The 16723-nt window shown below is 34.3% G+C and overlaps 2 protein-coding genes across 3 annotated transcripts; one reads left to right on the top strand and one right to left on the bottom strand.

Annotated features, from left to right (window-relative positions):
• Positions 1-9487: 9487 nt before the first annotated feature.
• Positions 9488-12635, top strand: LOC123557067 (uncharacterized). The gene is made up of 2 exons (XM_053533811.1): positions 9488-9647; positions 10732-12635. The coding sequence occupies exons 1-2, from the start codon at positions 9517-9519 to the stop codon at positions 12137-12139; spliced, it is 1539 nt and encodes a 512-aa protein (XP_053389786.1). The 5' UTR covers positions 9488-9516; the 3' UTR covers positions 12140-12635.
• Positions 12636-13103: 468 nt separating this feature from the next.
• Positions 13104-15433, bottom strand: LOC128552753 (uncharacterized). Of its 2 annotated transcripts, none has more exons than XM_053533809.1 (2): positions 15164-15433; positions 13104-14632 (listed from the first exon to the last, which is right to left on the bottom strand). In XM_053533809.1, the coding sequence occupies exons 1-2, from the start codon at positions 15283-15285 to the stop codon at positions 13186-13188; spliced, it is 1569 nt and encodes a 522-aa protein (XP_053389784.1). In that variant the 5' UTR covers positions 15286-15433; the 3' UTR covers positions 13104-13185. The 2 variants fall into 2 exon arrangements, with proteins under 2 accessions (XP_053389784.1, XP_053389785.1); XM_053533810.1 differs by having other exon boundaries at positions 14910-15303.
• Between the last annotated feature and the right edge of the window lie 1290 nt (positions 15434-16723).

The following is a 16723-nucleotide window of genomic DNA, read 5'->3' as shown; positions in this document are numbered from 1 at the left end:
GAAGTAATCCGAAATTCCTAACGACGAATAACAGATGTGTTGTTGTCATCTATGTTATATTGCTATTATTAGATTTAGCTTAGCAAAAGCGCATGTGCAATATTGTGTCTTTTATTCCTGAAAGACAGCGGCTAGGGGCTGGGTATTTTTTGTCGTTGCTTCATTTGCCTCGCAAACATAGCTTACCAGATTTAGACTCTTTAACGCGTTTATACTGCATCTGTATTGCTAGACAGATCAGTGTAATAGTCGAACTAATCCGACGTATACAGTTTGTTTTGTATTGTGACGGTCAAACTGTAACCTATTACTAACATACTCTTTATCATTTCAAGTCACTGTCGTATTTCTGTTGCTTATATTTGTTGTCGTTGTTGTTGTTTCTGCTGCTGCTGCTGCGTCTACAGCTGACACAACATCAGAAGCCCCGCTAAGAAATAAACGTACATTTATTGAAAAATGAAATTTAAAAGGGTTTTCGTTTGAATTATCATTGTTGTACATAAAGAGAAGTATTACAATAATAGAAGATATACTCAAGTCGTTTTAAGGTTACTATAGAAATAGAGAGAACCGATATTTAGGCTGGAGGATAATTTGGTTTTGTTTACAAACAGTGTATTATCATCTTTTATTAGTCATCTGAAATGATTCTGGTCATGTTTTCTTGATAGCAATTGAGATAATCCTTTAGAAATAAAGCAAAAGCCTCACCATACAAACTTTGGTGAGAGAAATGATTCAAACCACTTGTCACTTACAGTGATTTTGCTTAAGTGTTTGGTTGGAGTTTCCGAGTGGTTAAGGTCGTTGACTGCTAATCCAGCGGCCCGGGTTTTATTCCCAGGCGAGGAAGCTGAAAATGATGAAACACATATTTTCCACTTAACTAGAGGAGTTCTGGTAAGCAACCCAGCGTTACTGGATTGAAACAATATATTGATATTTATTGATAATTTTACGATAGTTTGTTCCCGTTCCGGGTTCTTTTTTATTCGTTATATATATATATATATATATATATATATATATATATATATATATATATATATATATATATATATATATATATATATATATATATATATATATATATATATTGTATTATTTGCCCTGATGAGTATAAACGAAACCGGTAGGCAAATATAATGTTACTCATGTAATGTTGTTACTCATGTATATATATAAGAAAAAAGTAACAAAGGGCCATAACTCCCGAACAGGTGGAGAAAATCCATTTTTTTTCTTCCTGCACAGCTAAGCACCAGTAGTAGTAATCCCTGAAAGTTTGAATCAATTCCGTACAATAATGAATAAGGAGTTGCGGTCACAAAAATTTTGCACGGACGCATGCACGGACACACGCACGGACGGGTGCCATTACCATATTCTCCTCCGATGCCTACCGGTGGGGGATAATAATGTTGTAAGTGTACCTTAGATGTGTTAGGGTTTGGGTTAGGGGGTCGTTATTCTATGGGGGTCACACTTCTATGTGAGGGTCATTTTTCTACGTGTGTGGAGTCATAATATTATGACCCCCGGTCATAATATTATGACCGGGGAGTCATTATTCTATATAAAATAATGACCGGGGGGGGGGGGGGGGGTCATAATTCTATGGGGGTCACCGACATGTTAATGACCGAAGACAACATATTTGTTGAAGCTTGAATCTTACCTGTTACTTTGATAGCTGTCTCCAAAAAATATAACAATGTTTTTTTGTAAATTAGAGGGGTCAAAAGGTCATATGCTATGAAATTCTAATTTTGCGATTTCTTTTATGTAGCTTTTATTTCAATGATTATTTACTGGCAATTTTTCAGGAATATTATACCCTAAATGTATTATGAAACTATTTTTAGTCATTTACAATGGATGCAAAGCTAAAACAAAACATGACAAATAGAAACAATGTCTGTTATTAGGGTCAAAGGTCATGCACTTTATCTATTTACGTTGAGACAATGTCATCTATAGATACTAATAATATGTTATTAAAAAGTGAAGAATGGACTTAATTCAAAGTTCAAACAAAGATTAAGGACATCAGGGAAAAGTGCTTTGTACAAGTACAATAAATTTATCTAGCTTACTTTTTTTTTAACTATCTCCCTTTATTAAACTTACATATAACATTTCTTTTCCAAAGAATAACTCTAAATTTAACTAATCATTCTTGTTGAAATTTCACACAACGATAAAGACCATTAAGAAAAACTAAACTGTATAAAATCATGAGTCTGTCTCACTCAATTTCTCCATTTAAATATCTCCATTTATAGAATTTTAAGTTGTCTGAACCATATCGTTAAACACTAAACGACATTACTTTCTATTCAGTGGTCTAAATATTACGTGCGTTACTGGCATCAGTTGATCGTTACAAAGCTTTTGTCAAAAAGGTATTTGGTACCATACTTGCACAAGTGCTAAGTATATGCAATACATTCTCTCAACACTTGCGTTGAATTTATCAAAATTGGATTTTTTTATGATTTTTAGCACTTTTATCAGCGCAGATTTGTGGAATTTTAAAATTTACTGTCCCTTGCCCCCATAATTTCCTGAAGTTCAGTAAGGACTATTAAATTGAGAAATGCAATAAAATTGGGCATTGTTCCTGCTGCGGGATCATTGCAGGCTGTTCAAAAACTGCAAAATTGATGATTTTGGCATTCTATTTTTCATGGATGGTGTAAAACTTTCGTTTTGATAACTTTCTTTATTCTTGTATGATAATCCTGATCTTGCCATTAATTAAAAGCACAAAACATGCACGCAATTTATAAAATGGCCACCCTGATTCTGCTCATAAGGGAAGGACAATATTGGGACTCGCTACATGTAAGATTGTCCGTGCCCAAAATTTTTGAATCTAAGTGTACCTGCTACCTAATAAAACCCGGCCCAACCCGGACCGACCGAAACAACGGTAATAGCCGATTCCGTTTGTACGGAAACCACCAAAAACTTACGGACGGAAGGCTAATATAATTACGGGTTGTTATAGTGTCGTCTTAATCAATGCAAATGTCTACTTTACTTTACTTGGAAAGTATTTCATATTGATGAAACATATATTCAATGAGGTATTGCACTTCACACTAGCGCCGTTGCCTCGGTTACAATTTGAGGACCCATAACAAAAAAGTAAAAAGTAGGCCTATCACACTGATGAAAAATTCAGTTATAAAAGTTCAAAAAAGTATATTAATATCATTAGAATATATCAGAATATCATTTGCCTCATTACATCATTGGAGCAAGGTGAGGCAGAAATTCTAGCGGTCATATTAATAGCCTTGCAAGGCCCGGATCAAGGGCCGGGCCGAGGAGGGCACGTACCCCCTCCCCACCCCTCACCCCCTAAACTGGCTCATCAAAGTTGCACCCAATTATTTATTATTATTATCATTTTTTTTAAATAACCAAAAACTCACAAGAGGCCACTATTTCATGCAGATATTTCAAAATTTCCGAAGAGAAGAGCCCCCATGGCCCCACTTAAATGATGGGGGAACCCATATAGTACCGCAAAATTTAGACCAAAAATTCACCAGAGGCCACCGTTTCGTATCTGTATTTCAACATTTTCCAGAGCCCCAACTACAATGAGAGGGAACGCCCCAATACCTTAAAATACAGACCAAAAAATGCACCAGAGGCCACCATTTCATACCTGTATTTCTTTTTTTCCAGGGCGATAGTCCCCTGACCCCCTAAAATGAGGGGCTTTCCCCTACAGTGCCTAATAATTTAGACCAAAAATGCACTATAGGCTACCATTTCGTATCTGTAATTCAAACTTTTCCAGGGAAAGAGCCCCCTGACCCAACTAAAATGAGGGGTGAACCCCTCCCCAAACCTTAAAATTTAGACCAAAAAGTGTACAAGAGGCCACCATTTCATACCTGTATTTCATTTTTTTTCCAGGGTGAGGGCCTCCTGACCCCCTAAAATGAGGTGGTTCCCCTATAGTTCCTTAAATTTAGACCAAAAAAGGCACCATAGGCCACTATGGCAAATAAATACGTGGTTTCCAGTAGCATACTTACCATTATTATCCCCTGCGCTTTCCTGCTTTCCGTCATTCCGGAGCTATATCTCGGAACTGGTTTGGAATATTTAGATAAGACTTCGCATACATGTTCAACACTATATGGAAATACGGCAAGTCAATTTCAGTCAGATTAGAGTTATGACCCTTAGTAGTTTCTAGTGTCAACTATTAAGGTACTATAAAAATTACAGTTTCTGCTTCATAACTGGTGACATATTTGACCAAGAACTATGAAACTTTAATTAAATTTAGATCATCGACAAATGTAATTCCTTTAATGGTTTAAGCAAAAAAAAAGGACCACTTGTTGGTGATATTTAGTCAAATGGGTATTACTGTGCATACTTTAAACAGAAATAGTAGTGCATTTAGTAGAAAAGTGTTATCAAGACGCAAAAACCAGGCCTGACCTCTTTACGTTCTTCCGGTAGTTATTTCACCTCTAAGACATTCCATCCCTTAATATATATATATACTTGACAATGAAAAGACTCGGCACAAGATGGAAGTCTATAAATCAAATGACTTCACATGCCTTTCCAACAGTATTTAATTATAAAAAAAAAACTAGTGTCGCCTGTCGGCTCATTGATATACATACAATGTAACGTTACATTAGTTTGTATATTATTTTAATTCTACAAGATATCAAGATATCCGTCAACAGCTTAAGTTTTATCGAAAATAAATTATATTAAAACTAGAATAAATAAAATTATGCTTATTTTTTACCCTAATAATATGCGTTATTTCAGAAAGATGGGGCTCAGTAGCTTTTTTTCATTATCTAATCGATTAATGTATAAAAATTTCTATCTAATTTTTGTACATATAAATGAGCAAATTATGTATGAATAAATTCTACCATTGTATGTGTACAACAATTCAAATTTGAATAATGTGAATAACATAAATGGATATAGCCGCTGAATCGATGTCATTTCAACTTTTTTTTAGCTTGAAACAAAACTGGGTAATATGTATGGAGAGGACCAACGGAGTTACAATATGTTATAAAAATGAATAAACTGAAGGATAAAATATGAAAGATCGAAACATGACCGCTCAATCTGTTTTAAAACAGCACTATAAAAAACGGAAATGTCGAAAAACCGTTATGAAGTAAGTGGATTTTATATGAAATAAAGAACGGCTGGATTTAGTGGTGTTCAGCCTATAAACCGAAAACCGTCCTCTTCCTCTCTCACCAAAGAACATGTAGTGTAGTAGATCTACAGTCGACAAAATTGCCTTGTATCCACAGGATTAAATTTAGAATTTTAAAAGGCGTCGACAGAGGATACTACTAATCGTGAGATGACAGATATATTATAAAATAATAATGGACTTATATAATTTTTACCATAGACTACTGTAAGAATTCGATGGATATATCAGTGTACTGTATATATGTAACATCATTTTCTTGTATAAAGCTTGCTTTAAATATTTATTTATAAATGGCGCTGGCTTCAGAAAACATTTCCTTTCCTTAATTGGGCCATGTTTATCAGCAGTTTGTTAAAAAAATTTGCTAAAATTCTCACATTTTGAGTATACACCATATTTGAACAAACATGTTACATAATAAATTTCAACAACACCACGCATCAAAAAATTGGGAAAAGTTTCAAAAACAGAGAAATCGGGTTACAAAGGTGTCCAGACGTTTCCTCTCTAGGACAGTTCCTCCCAAGACATTTCCCCCCAAAACTTCCCCCCCTCATTTTGGGACGGGAGCGGGGGGCGTAATTTGTCTCAGCTTTTAGGAGTAGGAGGTTTCACCCCCAAATTCATAACAAAAATACAAAAGTTTGGTAAGAAGACAGGTTATGTTTATCAGTAAAACCTATGAGAAAATATTAATAAAGATCAATATATAATAACTACCATTGTTGTTTAAAGGTGGATAATCAGATTTTGGCCATGTAACGGATTTGTTCGAAACTTTAGCATCTGATCATTTACACATATTTATGTTCACTTAACACTTAATACAAATTAGATTTTCACTGGAGGTATTTTTAAAATTTCATTTTCCTATCCTGGTTGCCCAACCAAGATAGAGTTATTTTATCATAAGTATAAATTTGATAAACATACTTTGCCTAAGGAAATGTATAAATATTAGACATATTGTAATATATTTGTAAAATATTTGCATTAAAAATTATGTATTTAGATGGAATTCATTAGAAACGCAAGTTTGAAAAATTATTATTACCTCCCTTTGCCTATCTTGGTTGCGCAACCAAGATAGATTAATCGAAATAAATGAATTCAGAAGCTACAAACAGCTTTTAAACTTGCATTTTGGTTCAGATTGTTCAATAGTTGATATGTCTATCAAATGCAAATGTAAAACTAGACATTATATCGAAATAAAAAGAAATACCCAGCTTTTTATATACTTTCATATTAGAGGGGAGTAATTACAAATTTTATAAAAAATAATAAAATATACATTTCAAATAGGAATCTAACTCTATGTAATAGGTCTTTTTGTTCCTTAAATAATTCTCTACCAGAATATACAAAAAGTAAAAAATGTCATTAAATGTTGTTTAAATGTGATTGACCACCTTTAAAAGTTAAAAAAAATAAAAAAAATAAAAAAGACTTAGTTTGTTAAAATTATCCAAGTTTTAATATTAGACATAGACATAGACAACACTTTATTTCATCTCAAATCATATTACATGATGTATGAGCGAACAGTTGCTCTAAATACAATACAATTATACGTGACATGGCACCGGTGTTATTATTTTCAATTCTAAAATATGCTAGGAAGTAGAATTACATTTTCACTGACTGGACTGTTTTGGGGTAAAAGGCACATCCACATTACAGCAAATAAGTATTTTACAGTACTGCGAATGTGTCTCCAGCCCCATCCCAGTCCTACACGCAAAACAAATACCAATTTTATGATTATGATCTTTTTGGAGCATTTCGGCAGCGGGAAAGGGAAACTATAACTTTTGAAACAGACTATATTTAACTAAGGTATTTTGTTTACTAATATAGAATACACTGGTCACGTGACAATGTGTATTGACTCAATCACTGGGTCAAAGCTATTGTTGCGCTTGCCCTCAAATAAATGACTGGCGTCGCTGGCAAGGCTACTCGCAGTCCAAGCTGTAAGTCTGAACCTAGAGTCGCAACATGAAAACCTAATGTGGGCACATGGGTTCGAATAGGACACCTTTAAGATTTCTGAATGTATAAGCTGACAAATTCAACCAGTTCATATATTTATTATATTTTGTATGGTTGTATTTATATTTCAATGATACAAATATAGATATGCATGAATCTCATGTAAACATAAGTTGAGACCGGATTCGGTCAAGTATCAGATTGGGTCACTCTGACCAGATTGGGTAAAATCACTATCTTCTATAATTATAGTAAAATAAATGTCAGGATAAGTAAAAACCGAGCTCCCGTATAATAAGAATACCTGAGAACAATATTCAGGTTCGTTTTATAACCTTACAAGAACTTGACCAGATTGGGTCAAGTCTAGCCTACTGCACCGGGTCTAAAGGATCTCTATAAAAATACTGTTTAAACGTTGAATCTGGGTTAGTGACCAGTACAAATACGCTAAATAGATAGAATAATCAAAAATGGGTAAGCACCTCCACGTTGGAGTACATTTCTAGAGGCAACTGCCCGGTTCAGTGATAGAAACACAAGTGACAACTAGCTGTCAAAAAATGTAAACAAAGATCCGCAGTATAGCGTTTGGCCGCACGTGAATGCCAATATGACGTCACGTCCGGATAAACAAATGTGCAGAGGAATCGCGCGTATATTTAGGAGCTTGATTTCTACGATAAATATGATGAGTGGAATGGTAACATCGATTGAAATGAATAAAGTACAGTCCATAATTACTAACAAATCCAACAATCCAGGTTGACACAGAGAAATAAGCGTAAAAATAGCGATATAAGTGGAGTTAATCTGGGTCGCCAGACGCACATAAAAGGTATAGTAAGAAAGCGTCTCAAAACTGTCAGTTAAATGTCAAGCTCGGTAGGCTGTTCATAGCATTGCCCCCTCCTCTAAGAATTGGTCCCCAATTTAGAATGACATGAAAGATTATGAAAGCAATAAAGGTACCAAACTATGATAAAGGCAAAACAGTTGAAGAGCTTGCATCTGACTAAAAGTTTTGACTACAGAAAAATACAGATGAGTAGATTTAATGCATTCAATATGAATGAAATTCAGATATGAACTGGTAAAGACAAATCATGTTAAAACTGCAGTTGATTACTTTAACAATTTAACTATTTTCAGATATGCTAATAATGGTCCATTTAAGCCTTGTTCATTTACACAGTGAATAACCTAACTTATAATCTGTACATATTTAATTAACAGTTGTATTAGAATTAAACTTCAGTTGCACAATGTCTTGCTTGACTTAATTCGTTATATTTGCATAATACACATACGAATTTATTATTTCAGGGTATTAAAGTACAAGAGAATCATTTGTGTCACACTTATACGGATAAAGTATTAAACAGACATACTGGAATTTTAACTCGGCATAACAGGAGTATACAAAATTTTTATAATATATCAACTTTAAGGCTTCAGCTATATAATGCTATCAGATACGGTGTAGCCTGAATGCTACCAAAACATGTAGCCATTATTTAACTTACTAGCGTATCATTCTTAAACTGAATGACAAATTATGTATCATTACAGTAATACATGGCACACTTACATATGAATATTGAGCATAAAGAACAACAGTAGCTGATAAGAAAACAACAAAGTGGGAATATCAGCTGTAGCTTAGTCTTCAACATTAATATCTAAGCAGAATAGTGAACAACAATACATGTATAGAAGACTTAAAACAATAATGAACAGAATTATGAATACATATGAATATTATACGGCATAAATTATGAAACATACCCAATATAAAGAGAGACATTTCTTGCTAAGATGTCTTGTCAGTCCAATAATTACATTATTTACATAATTATGACGTCTTATCTCCTTAATGTACATTATAACTTTGCATTTTTCAGACAGAAGTCCTAATACAACACTTACAGCAACCATAATGATGAATGCAGAGAAAAATTGTGGAGACTCTTAAGTATATACAATCCTATAATACTGAACTTTACAACTTGTAACATGTACCCCTCTTTTACCATGTCTGTAAATATTACACAGAATAATGTGAAGTGCAAAGTATGCAAAAAATGAGGTGTGGCTCACAGTCTAACAATGCAATAGTACATACCTACAGCCACAATTACAAAGTTAAGATCCTGGATTCAAACCAGTACCTAATATATAATATACCCAGAATACACCTCTAGATAGTTCCGAAGTGCGCATGCGCATACTCTTAGTTCAGCTACAGTTATCCTTCTTTATTATCGAGTAAAAAAAATACAACAATGGCTTTCACCTGCGCTGTTAAAAATTGTTCTAACGGCGGATATTGGCTAAACAAGTGGAAGAAGCAGCTTTGTACTGTTTGTGGCTGTCTTCATAGTGAGAAACATTGCAAATGCAATCCTCCTTTCAGGTAAATATCGTATCTATTTTCGAAAAACTGGTTGTAAACACGAAACACGCGGTGGGTGGGGTAATGCGGAAATGAAATTCTTCCGTCTACTTTCTTTGTTAGAATGCATAATTATCCGGTACAAGTATTATATGTTCACTTTTTTTAAAGACTGTCGTGTATGACATCGTGCAGTATCAATATTTTATCTTGGAAATGTGACAAAAGTTATAAATCGGATCATGTTCCAGATGAAATTTTACATGTCAACACATAATGTGAACAATTTGACCTGCATGACGTACGTTTTTATTTTAATATGATGATGTCTCTGGGTGAAAAAAATGTGTAGCCTGACAAAGACTGGTGCCCAGACTGGCCAAAAACTCGAAAACAGGACCAGGCAAATGCTTTACTGAGCCGGTCTCTTACAGCTACATCATCTCCCAATTTTATAATAGAAGTATCTAGCCATCTGGTAACCAGAGGCCTAGTCTGCGTTCTAACCGTCCGGTAACCGTCACCTACTGACCTAGCCCATCCGCTTTGGATTTCCCATCTGTCCAGTAATCAATCTATCTGTGAATTATGAATTTTTCTGTTGGAATTTTTTTATGAAATGTCATCAAATAATTATTTTTTTACACCAGAGCGTTTACTTGTTGAGAAATAGAAATTTAAAACATATATCTAAGCATAGTATATGGATGAGTGTATATATTGCTATGTTTTGCAAACAGAATTTGATAAATTAATTTATTACACTTCAATCTCTAAATAAATTTTTTACCGGACTGCTAGAAGACTGACTAGGTTACGGTTAATGGACGGCTACACATTTCATTTCATAATTTAGTAATATACCATGACTTCCCATGTATTGCGGAGCATTTATGGTCATGACCCAAGTTAGGCAAAATATGCAAACAGGTGAAAAAATGGATGTGCTACCTAATAGGGACTCAAACCCAGGGTCTTTTGCTTACAGGCTGAAATTTCAAAATTAAGTCATGAAATGTGAAGATGTAGATTACCTATTTACTTAAGTTTTCATATTTTATTTGTGTAAGGACAAAGTGTATATTTCTTTTTATTTATTTTTCAGGCTTTTCAGTTTTCCGACTCAAAAGAGAAACTCAGAGGGACGCCTGAGATGGAAACAACTTGTAAATCGAACCAATGGCAACAAAATGTGGTCACCCTCGAAGGATTCAAGGGTCTGCAGTAAACATTTTCTTGAAGGGGAACCAACGCTACAGAATCCTTTTCCAACTCTGCATTTGGGGTACGATGGATTTGAGTCCAAGGTGAAAAGGATAATGTTCTTTAGAGATGGAAGTGATTCATCATGCAAGGTCACTTACATGACTGTGGATGATCCACAATACACAGCAAGTCCCTATCACCCTGATCCACCGGTCGAAATGCTATCATTAAAAGTTGAGTTTCCGTGGCAGCTCACTCTGTTAGCTGTGATAAATATGCTGTTACAGACACTTGCAATTGTTAATAAACAACTTCAGTCTGTTAAAAGTGAAAACACGCGTCTGAAACAAGAAATTGCACTCTTGAAAAGAAAACGTTATGTTGACAGTATTTTGAAGAGCGATGAGGATGTGAATTATTTTACCGGATTGCCATCAAAATCAGTCTTTGAGAAATTCCATAAGGTTATAGCCCCATTGGTAAATAGGCGTTGGCTTGGAGTGAAAGGTGGACTACAGCATGTAAGGAAGTTTGCAAATGAACCAAGCCGGTTTGGTCCAGAAAGAAAACTGTCATCCAGGGCCGAGTTTTTATTGACTTTAATGCGCCTTCGTCTTGGTCTTTTAGGAAAAGATTTAGCTGTGCGATTTGACATTTCTGAATCACTTTGTGGAAGGATATTCCTTGCTTGGCTGCGAGCATGCTCTAAAGTTTTTGGTTCAATGGTGTATATTCCAGATGAGGAGACTTTAATTGCTACGAAGCCAGAGAAATTTAAACACATTTCCGATCTGCATTCCATTATTGACTGTACAGAGATATTCATCGAAACTCCGAAAGATTTGGATATGCAGAGCTCAAGCTGGAGTAACTATAAATCGCATAACACGCTAAAAGTTCTTGTGGCTTGTGCACCAAATAGTGCTATTGTTTTCATATCAGCCGCTTACACTGGACGAATGTCAGACAAACAAGTCACTTTAGATAGTGGGTTTCTGGACCATATTCCACAATATTCTGTTATAATGGCCGATAAAGGCTTTAACATAAATCATGAATGTGCCATGCGAAATATCTCTCTGTATGTTCCACCAGGTAGGAGAGGACAGTCCCAAATGCATGAAGCTGCAGTGAGAAAAACAAAAAAAATTGCAAACACTAGGATTCTTATAGAACAAGTTATTCGCCGCTTGAAGACTTTTAGAATCATTCAAAGTGAGCTTCCTATAACACTTATATCCCATGTAGATGACATTATCAAAGTCTGTGCTGGAATAAGCAATACAAAAGGGCCAATATATAAGTAAACTTTCTGGTTTGTTGTGTTCAAAATTAGTGATGTCAGAATGCATATATATCAATGAGGTCATGACATGATTGCCTACATTGTAGTTTAATGTACAACTGCATAATGAAAACCTTTTTTAACTGATTATATAGCGAACAGTAAGGATCTTGATCAGACTGCACACATACATGTATGATATCTGCTCATGACGCAGTTTATTTTGTAAAAAGTGTTATGTACTACAGCATTTATTATTGCAAATTTTAATTTCAGACACCATTGTAGTAATATGTACAACTGCATAATGAAAAACTTTTTTAACTGATTATATAGCAAACAGTAAGGATCTTGATCAGACTGCACAGATACATGTATGATATTTGCGCATGACACATTTCATTTTGTAAGAACTGTTATGTACTATACCATTTGTTTTTGTAAATATTAATTTCAGACACTGTCTATATTTATCAAACTCAGGTTTATTGATTTGAAAAATAAAACTGTCTAGTTCATGTTTTGTGATAATTATTATAATCCTTTTTAACTGTTACCCAGGGAAGATTTTATTGTTTCGGTCGAAGAATTTTGGTCTTGTTCTAGTACAGTAAAACCTGCTCTATTGGTCACCTAATGGTGACACTGGTCCCTGGATGTTAACAAAAGCGAAATAAAGAAATAATGCATAATAGGCTTTAATATCATGCATAAAAGAAGGAACAATAAAATATTTACAATCAACATTATCTGAAATCCAGATTCTATTCAATTTATGAGTTCCTTTTCTGCCTTTTTTTCCTGAACATTAGTCATTACATATTTAATCTATTTTCAGTATCACTTTTTTCCTGTAAAATTCTGTGAGTCAGGAGTCTGTTAATAATAAAATTGTCCCAGAACCAAGATACATTTTGAACAATTTCATTAAATGTGGTGAAGTCAAAATTTATTCTCAAACTCAAACTTCCATGGTAGGTAATATATACAAGTCACAAAAGTTCCTTTTAGTTATACCCATCTGTCCTTGAACTTGGTAAAAATAGGGATGGTTTCTTTTTAAGGACATTACACCGTCTTTAACGATAAGGTAAGGGACATTGTCGGCTGATGGTTGTTGGTCTTTAATAGACTCTGGGCATTTGACTTCACAAAGGCCATCCCGCAACAAACACAGGACACGAATAAGTCTGGCGAAGCTGCCATGAATGGCCGATCCTTGTCTAAAATTATCCCAGAGTCTGACGACTGGAACCTTTTATGAACCTTCTTCATTTCAACCTGGTAATTTCTTTTCGCAACCGGTTCCAAAGAAATACCGTGCTTCATAGCATGGGTTTGGATGCCCTCAGTTGTTCCCATTACAAGTTTTATCACAGATGTTGGGTCCTCGGAGGAATCTTTTTTCAGAGACGAAGCGCGCTTACATATTCTGTGAAAATTGCTTGCGGTGACACGACCTCTGCGGTGCTCCTTCCATGACTCAGACTTACTTTGCGATACTGTGTCTCGATTCAAAGAGTCAATCTCATCTTGCGTGACACACATCTGTTTTTTAAATTCAGCTTGTTTTGCACATTCAGGAATATCTAGAGATTCCACTCTTTTGCTTAATTCATTTATAGTTGGTGGTAATTTTAATTTAACATTTTCAGCTTCAGATGGATTTTTTAACTTTTTCTTATTCATAAGAAGCATGAAGCACGAGTTTGGCATATCTTCGGCTAACAGTTCTTTCAATTCATTCCTTAACTTTTCACCGTCTTCAACTTTGTTTTGTTGGCTCTTATTCAATGGTGTGAAGTTAAGTTTTTTTATATTAGTCTCATTTTCTTTGTCTTTGTTGCGTGGTAGTTGTGTGTATTTTGCTTTCTTCCATGTAAAATCTCTCGCTTTTCCCATTTTTACGGTGGTTTTCTTTTTTGGAACAGTCCATTCACAGGCTTTGCTTGTAGAGGTTGGACGCGTCATTCCTGTCTTGACAGCATATTCCATTCTGAAAAGGACACCGGCAATATGGTTGCACGAACCCATCATGCCAGCTGTACATGAACAATACGCATTTAAAATTTGACCGCCTGGTACAGTGTTCTTGTCCTTTCGTATCACTATCCATACATCGTATGCTTTGTTATTCACTGCTTGAGATGGAGTGACCTTTGATTTGATAATGCATTTGTCAGAATGTTCACCTAAGTCATGATAATGTACTTCTTTTACCCACTCACTTGAAAAGTACCTGTACGCTTTGCCTTCTTTATATTCATTCAGCAAACGTTTCATTAATGTTTCTGGGTTTTTGGTGTTTAAATAGTCAGAAATGTCAGTGATATATACGGATGGCCATTTAGGACGACCAAGCTTTTCCGTCAACCAACCATTTTTGATCGAGATCGGATCGAGTATAATTTCCCCTTCTACCACTAGCTTTCCTTGATATTCCGCAAGCAAACGTCTTTGCTCCTGCTCTGCACTCACATCCACCGTAATGTTCTCCTCCCAGCAACAAAAGGCTCTGAAAAAACAAAGCAGTTATTTAGTCATGACTGACTTGTTGTTTTCTTCACAAAACAATAAAAAATCTACTTTCGTTTTGTATTCATGACATGTGTACTTTCGTTTTCTATTCATCACATGTTTAAATTTCTACTTTCGTTTTCAATTTCATGAAGAAAAAAAGTGAACAACGCGTGACAAATCAGCTAGTATAATTAAAAAACGTTTACTTAAATCCATTTTGTAGCAAACAATCATTTTACACAAACAAACATTGTATTTAAAGAAGTGCATACAGCATACATGTCCAGACTCCCAATATATACAGTACAATGTACATGTAGGCATTCCTCCGACGGCATGCTAAAACTCCAATATTTGAAGTATTCAGTCATTCAGATTTATCTTGCATACATTCAGTTCGGTAAGACATAATTACACTATGTTTAAAACATCATAAAATGACGTTATTAAACCACACAGAACTGGTGTGTACTTAAAGTAGTTATACATATAGACATCGTAAACTCGCTTGTCAGTTTTGACTTACCTTGCGGCTATTTCGTCAAAATTTCCTTTGATCGATTTATTTCTCATTGATAAAAACACCCGTAAGGCGTTCGTGGACCATAATTTAAACTTCTCAAGCGTCATATCACTTAAATCTGCCATTATCAGAGTCAAAAACCAACAAATTCTACAGAGTAACTTTCAACACTTCATTAGGCAATATCCAATATGGCGGACTATTGATTTTTTACTCGAACATCCGGGTACTTGATCGTTTATCGATCGAGCGCTCGAAACTGTCTAGACGTGTATTGCATAATAACAATAATATATTTAGTTACAAACACCTGTTAATAATACAGTGACTGATTCTGTAAATATGTAGGAAAAAGGTAGCAAAAATTGTCTACCTGAAATACTTTGATTATTTCTACCTACATGTAAGTACTACACTAACAGTTAGAGTCTTGAAATTTAAATGCTTGTATTTAAATTTATTTTTTTTTTTTTAATATGCAGAAACAACAATATGTAAAAATTTAATTACAATTCTTACTTAACATTTTACTTGAAACTTATAATTTTACAGGAGCAGTACCAGTCCTACTATTATGTGAAAATGCAGAGAAGTGATGACTAGAGAGTAAACTGTAAAAAGTAAGTTAAGGGTGATGGTAAAGTTAACAAATTTGAAATTACATATTTTCCTAAGTTTTATCTAATCTAATACAGTCTTCTTAGTTAATACAATATACATCTGTTTGACTTCTGATAGTGGTTTCTGGAATCCTTTTCATTATATTTCTTCTTCATTTTCATTATATTTCAAATGTTATATTTCTTCTTCATTTTCATTACATTTCAAATGTTGAATTTCTTCTTCATTTTCATTATATTTCAAATATTATATTTCTTCTTCATTTTCATTACATTTCAAATGTTGAATTTCTTCTTCATTTTCATTATATTTGAAATGTTATATTTCTTCTTCATTTCTATTATATTTCAAATTCTGTAATTCTTTTTCATTAACTAATACAGTAATCTTTATCTTTCTTTTCTCTTACTAGCTTTTCTAAAATAGGGAGGGCATAAAATTTTGTTTCAAACAACAACTCTCTCAATTCACTTCTACTGCTGGGAAGAATGTTTAACGGGAAACTGTCCTTGTTGGCTTCACTCCTTAAATAATTTAGAATAATGGGAAAAAAATTGAAATCTCTGTCCAAAAATATTTCTTCAGTGTCAAGATCTGCTAGGTCACTTAAAACTCCTGCAGATGCCTTCAGTGTAGTGGTTGTTGTTTCGTAGATCTTTCCAGATACATTCAGTCTAATTCTTTTTTGTTGGTAATTTCTTATCATTTCAACTTTATTTAGTTTCTTTTTGTTCTCTCTTTGTCTGTCATCTAATCGTTTCTTTTCTGTTTTATTAATTTCTTCTTCATTTTTCTTCTCTTGTTCTTTCTTTTTTTCATTCCTTCTTTGTTCATCCTTTTTCTCCTCTTCTTTCTTCTTCATTTCCTCTTTCTTTCTTTCTTTCTCCTCTTCTCGTATCTTCCTCTCCTCCTCATTCTTTCGTTGTTTCTCTGCTTCTATCT

This window comes from Mercenaria mercenaria, unplaced genomic scaffold (genome assembly GCF_021730395.1).
Source record: "Mercenaria mercenaria strain notata unplaced genomic scaffold, MADL_Memer_1 contig_3123, whole genome shotgun sequence".
Lineage (NCBI taxonomy): Eukaryota > Metazoa > Mollusca > Bivalvia > Venerida > Veneridae > Mercenaria > Mercenaria mercenaria.
Note: the sequence above shows the minus strand (reverse complement) of the source record. Positions and strands in the feature narration are given on the sequence as shown.

Excerpts from the sequence above, each read along its gene's own strand:
- LOC123557067 (XM_053533811.1), top strand. The coding sequence starts at position 9,517 with ATGGCTTTCACCTGCGCTGTTAAAAATTGTTCTAACGGCGGATATTGG. Across the intron at positions 9,648-10,731 it reads AAATGCAATCCTCCTTTCAG|GCTTTTCAGTTTTCCGACTC; the intron begins GTAAATATCGTA and ends TTTATTTTTCAG.
- LOC128552753 (XM_053533809.1), bottom strand. The coding sequence starts at position 15,285 with ATGGCAGATTTAAGTGATATGACGCTTGAGAAGTTTAAATTATGGTCC. Across the intron at positions 14,633-15,163 it reads TTTGACGAAATAGCCGCAAG|AGCCTTTTGTTGCTGGGAGG; the intron begins GTAAGTCAAAAC and ends TTGTTTTTTCAG.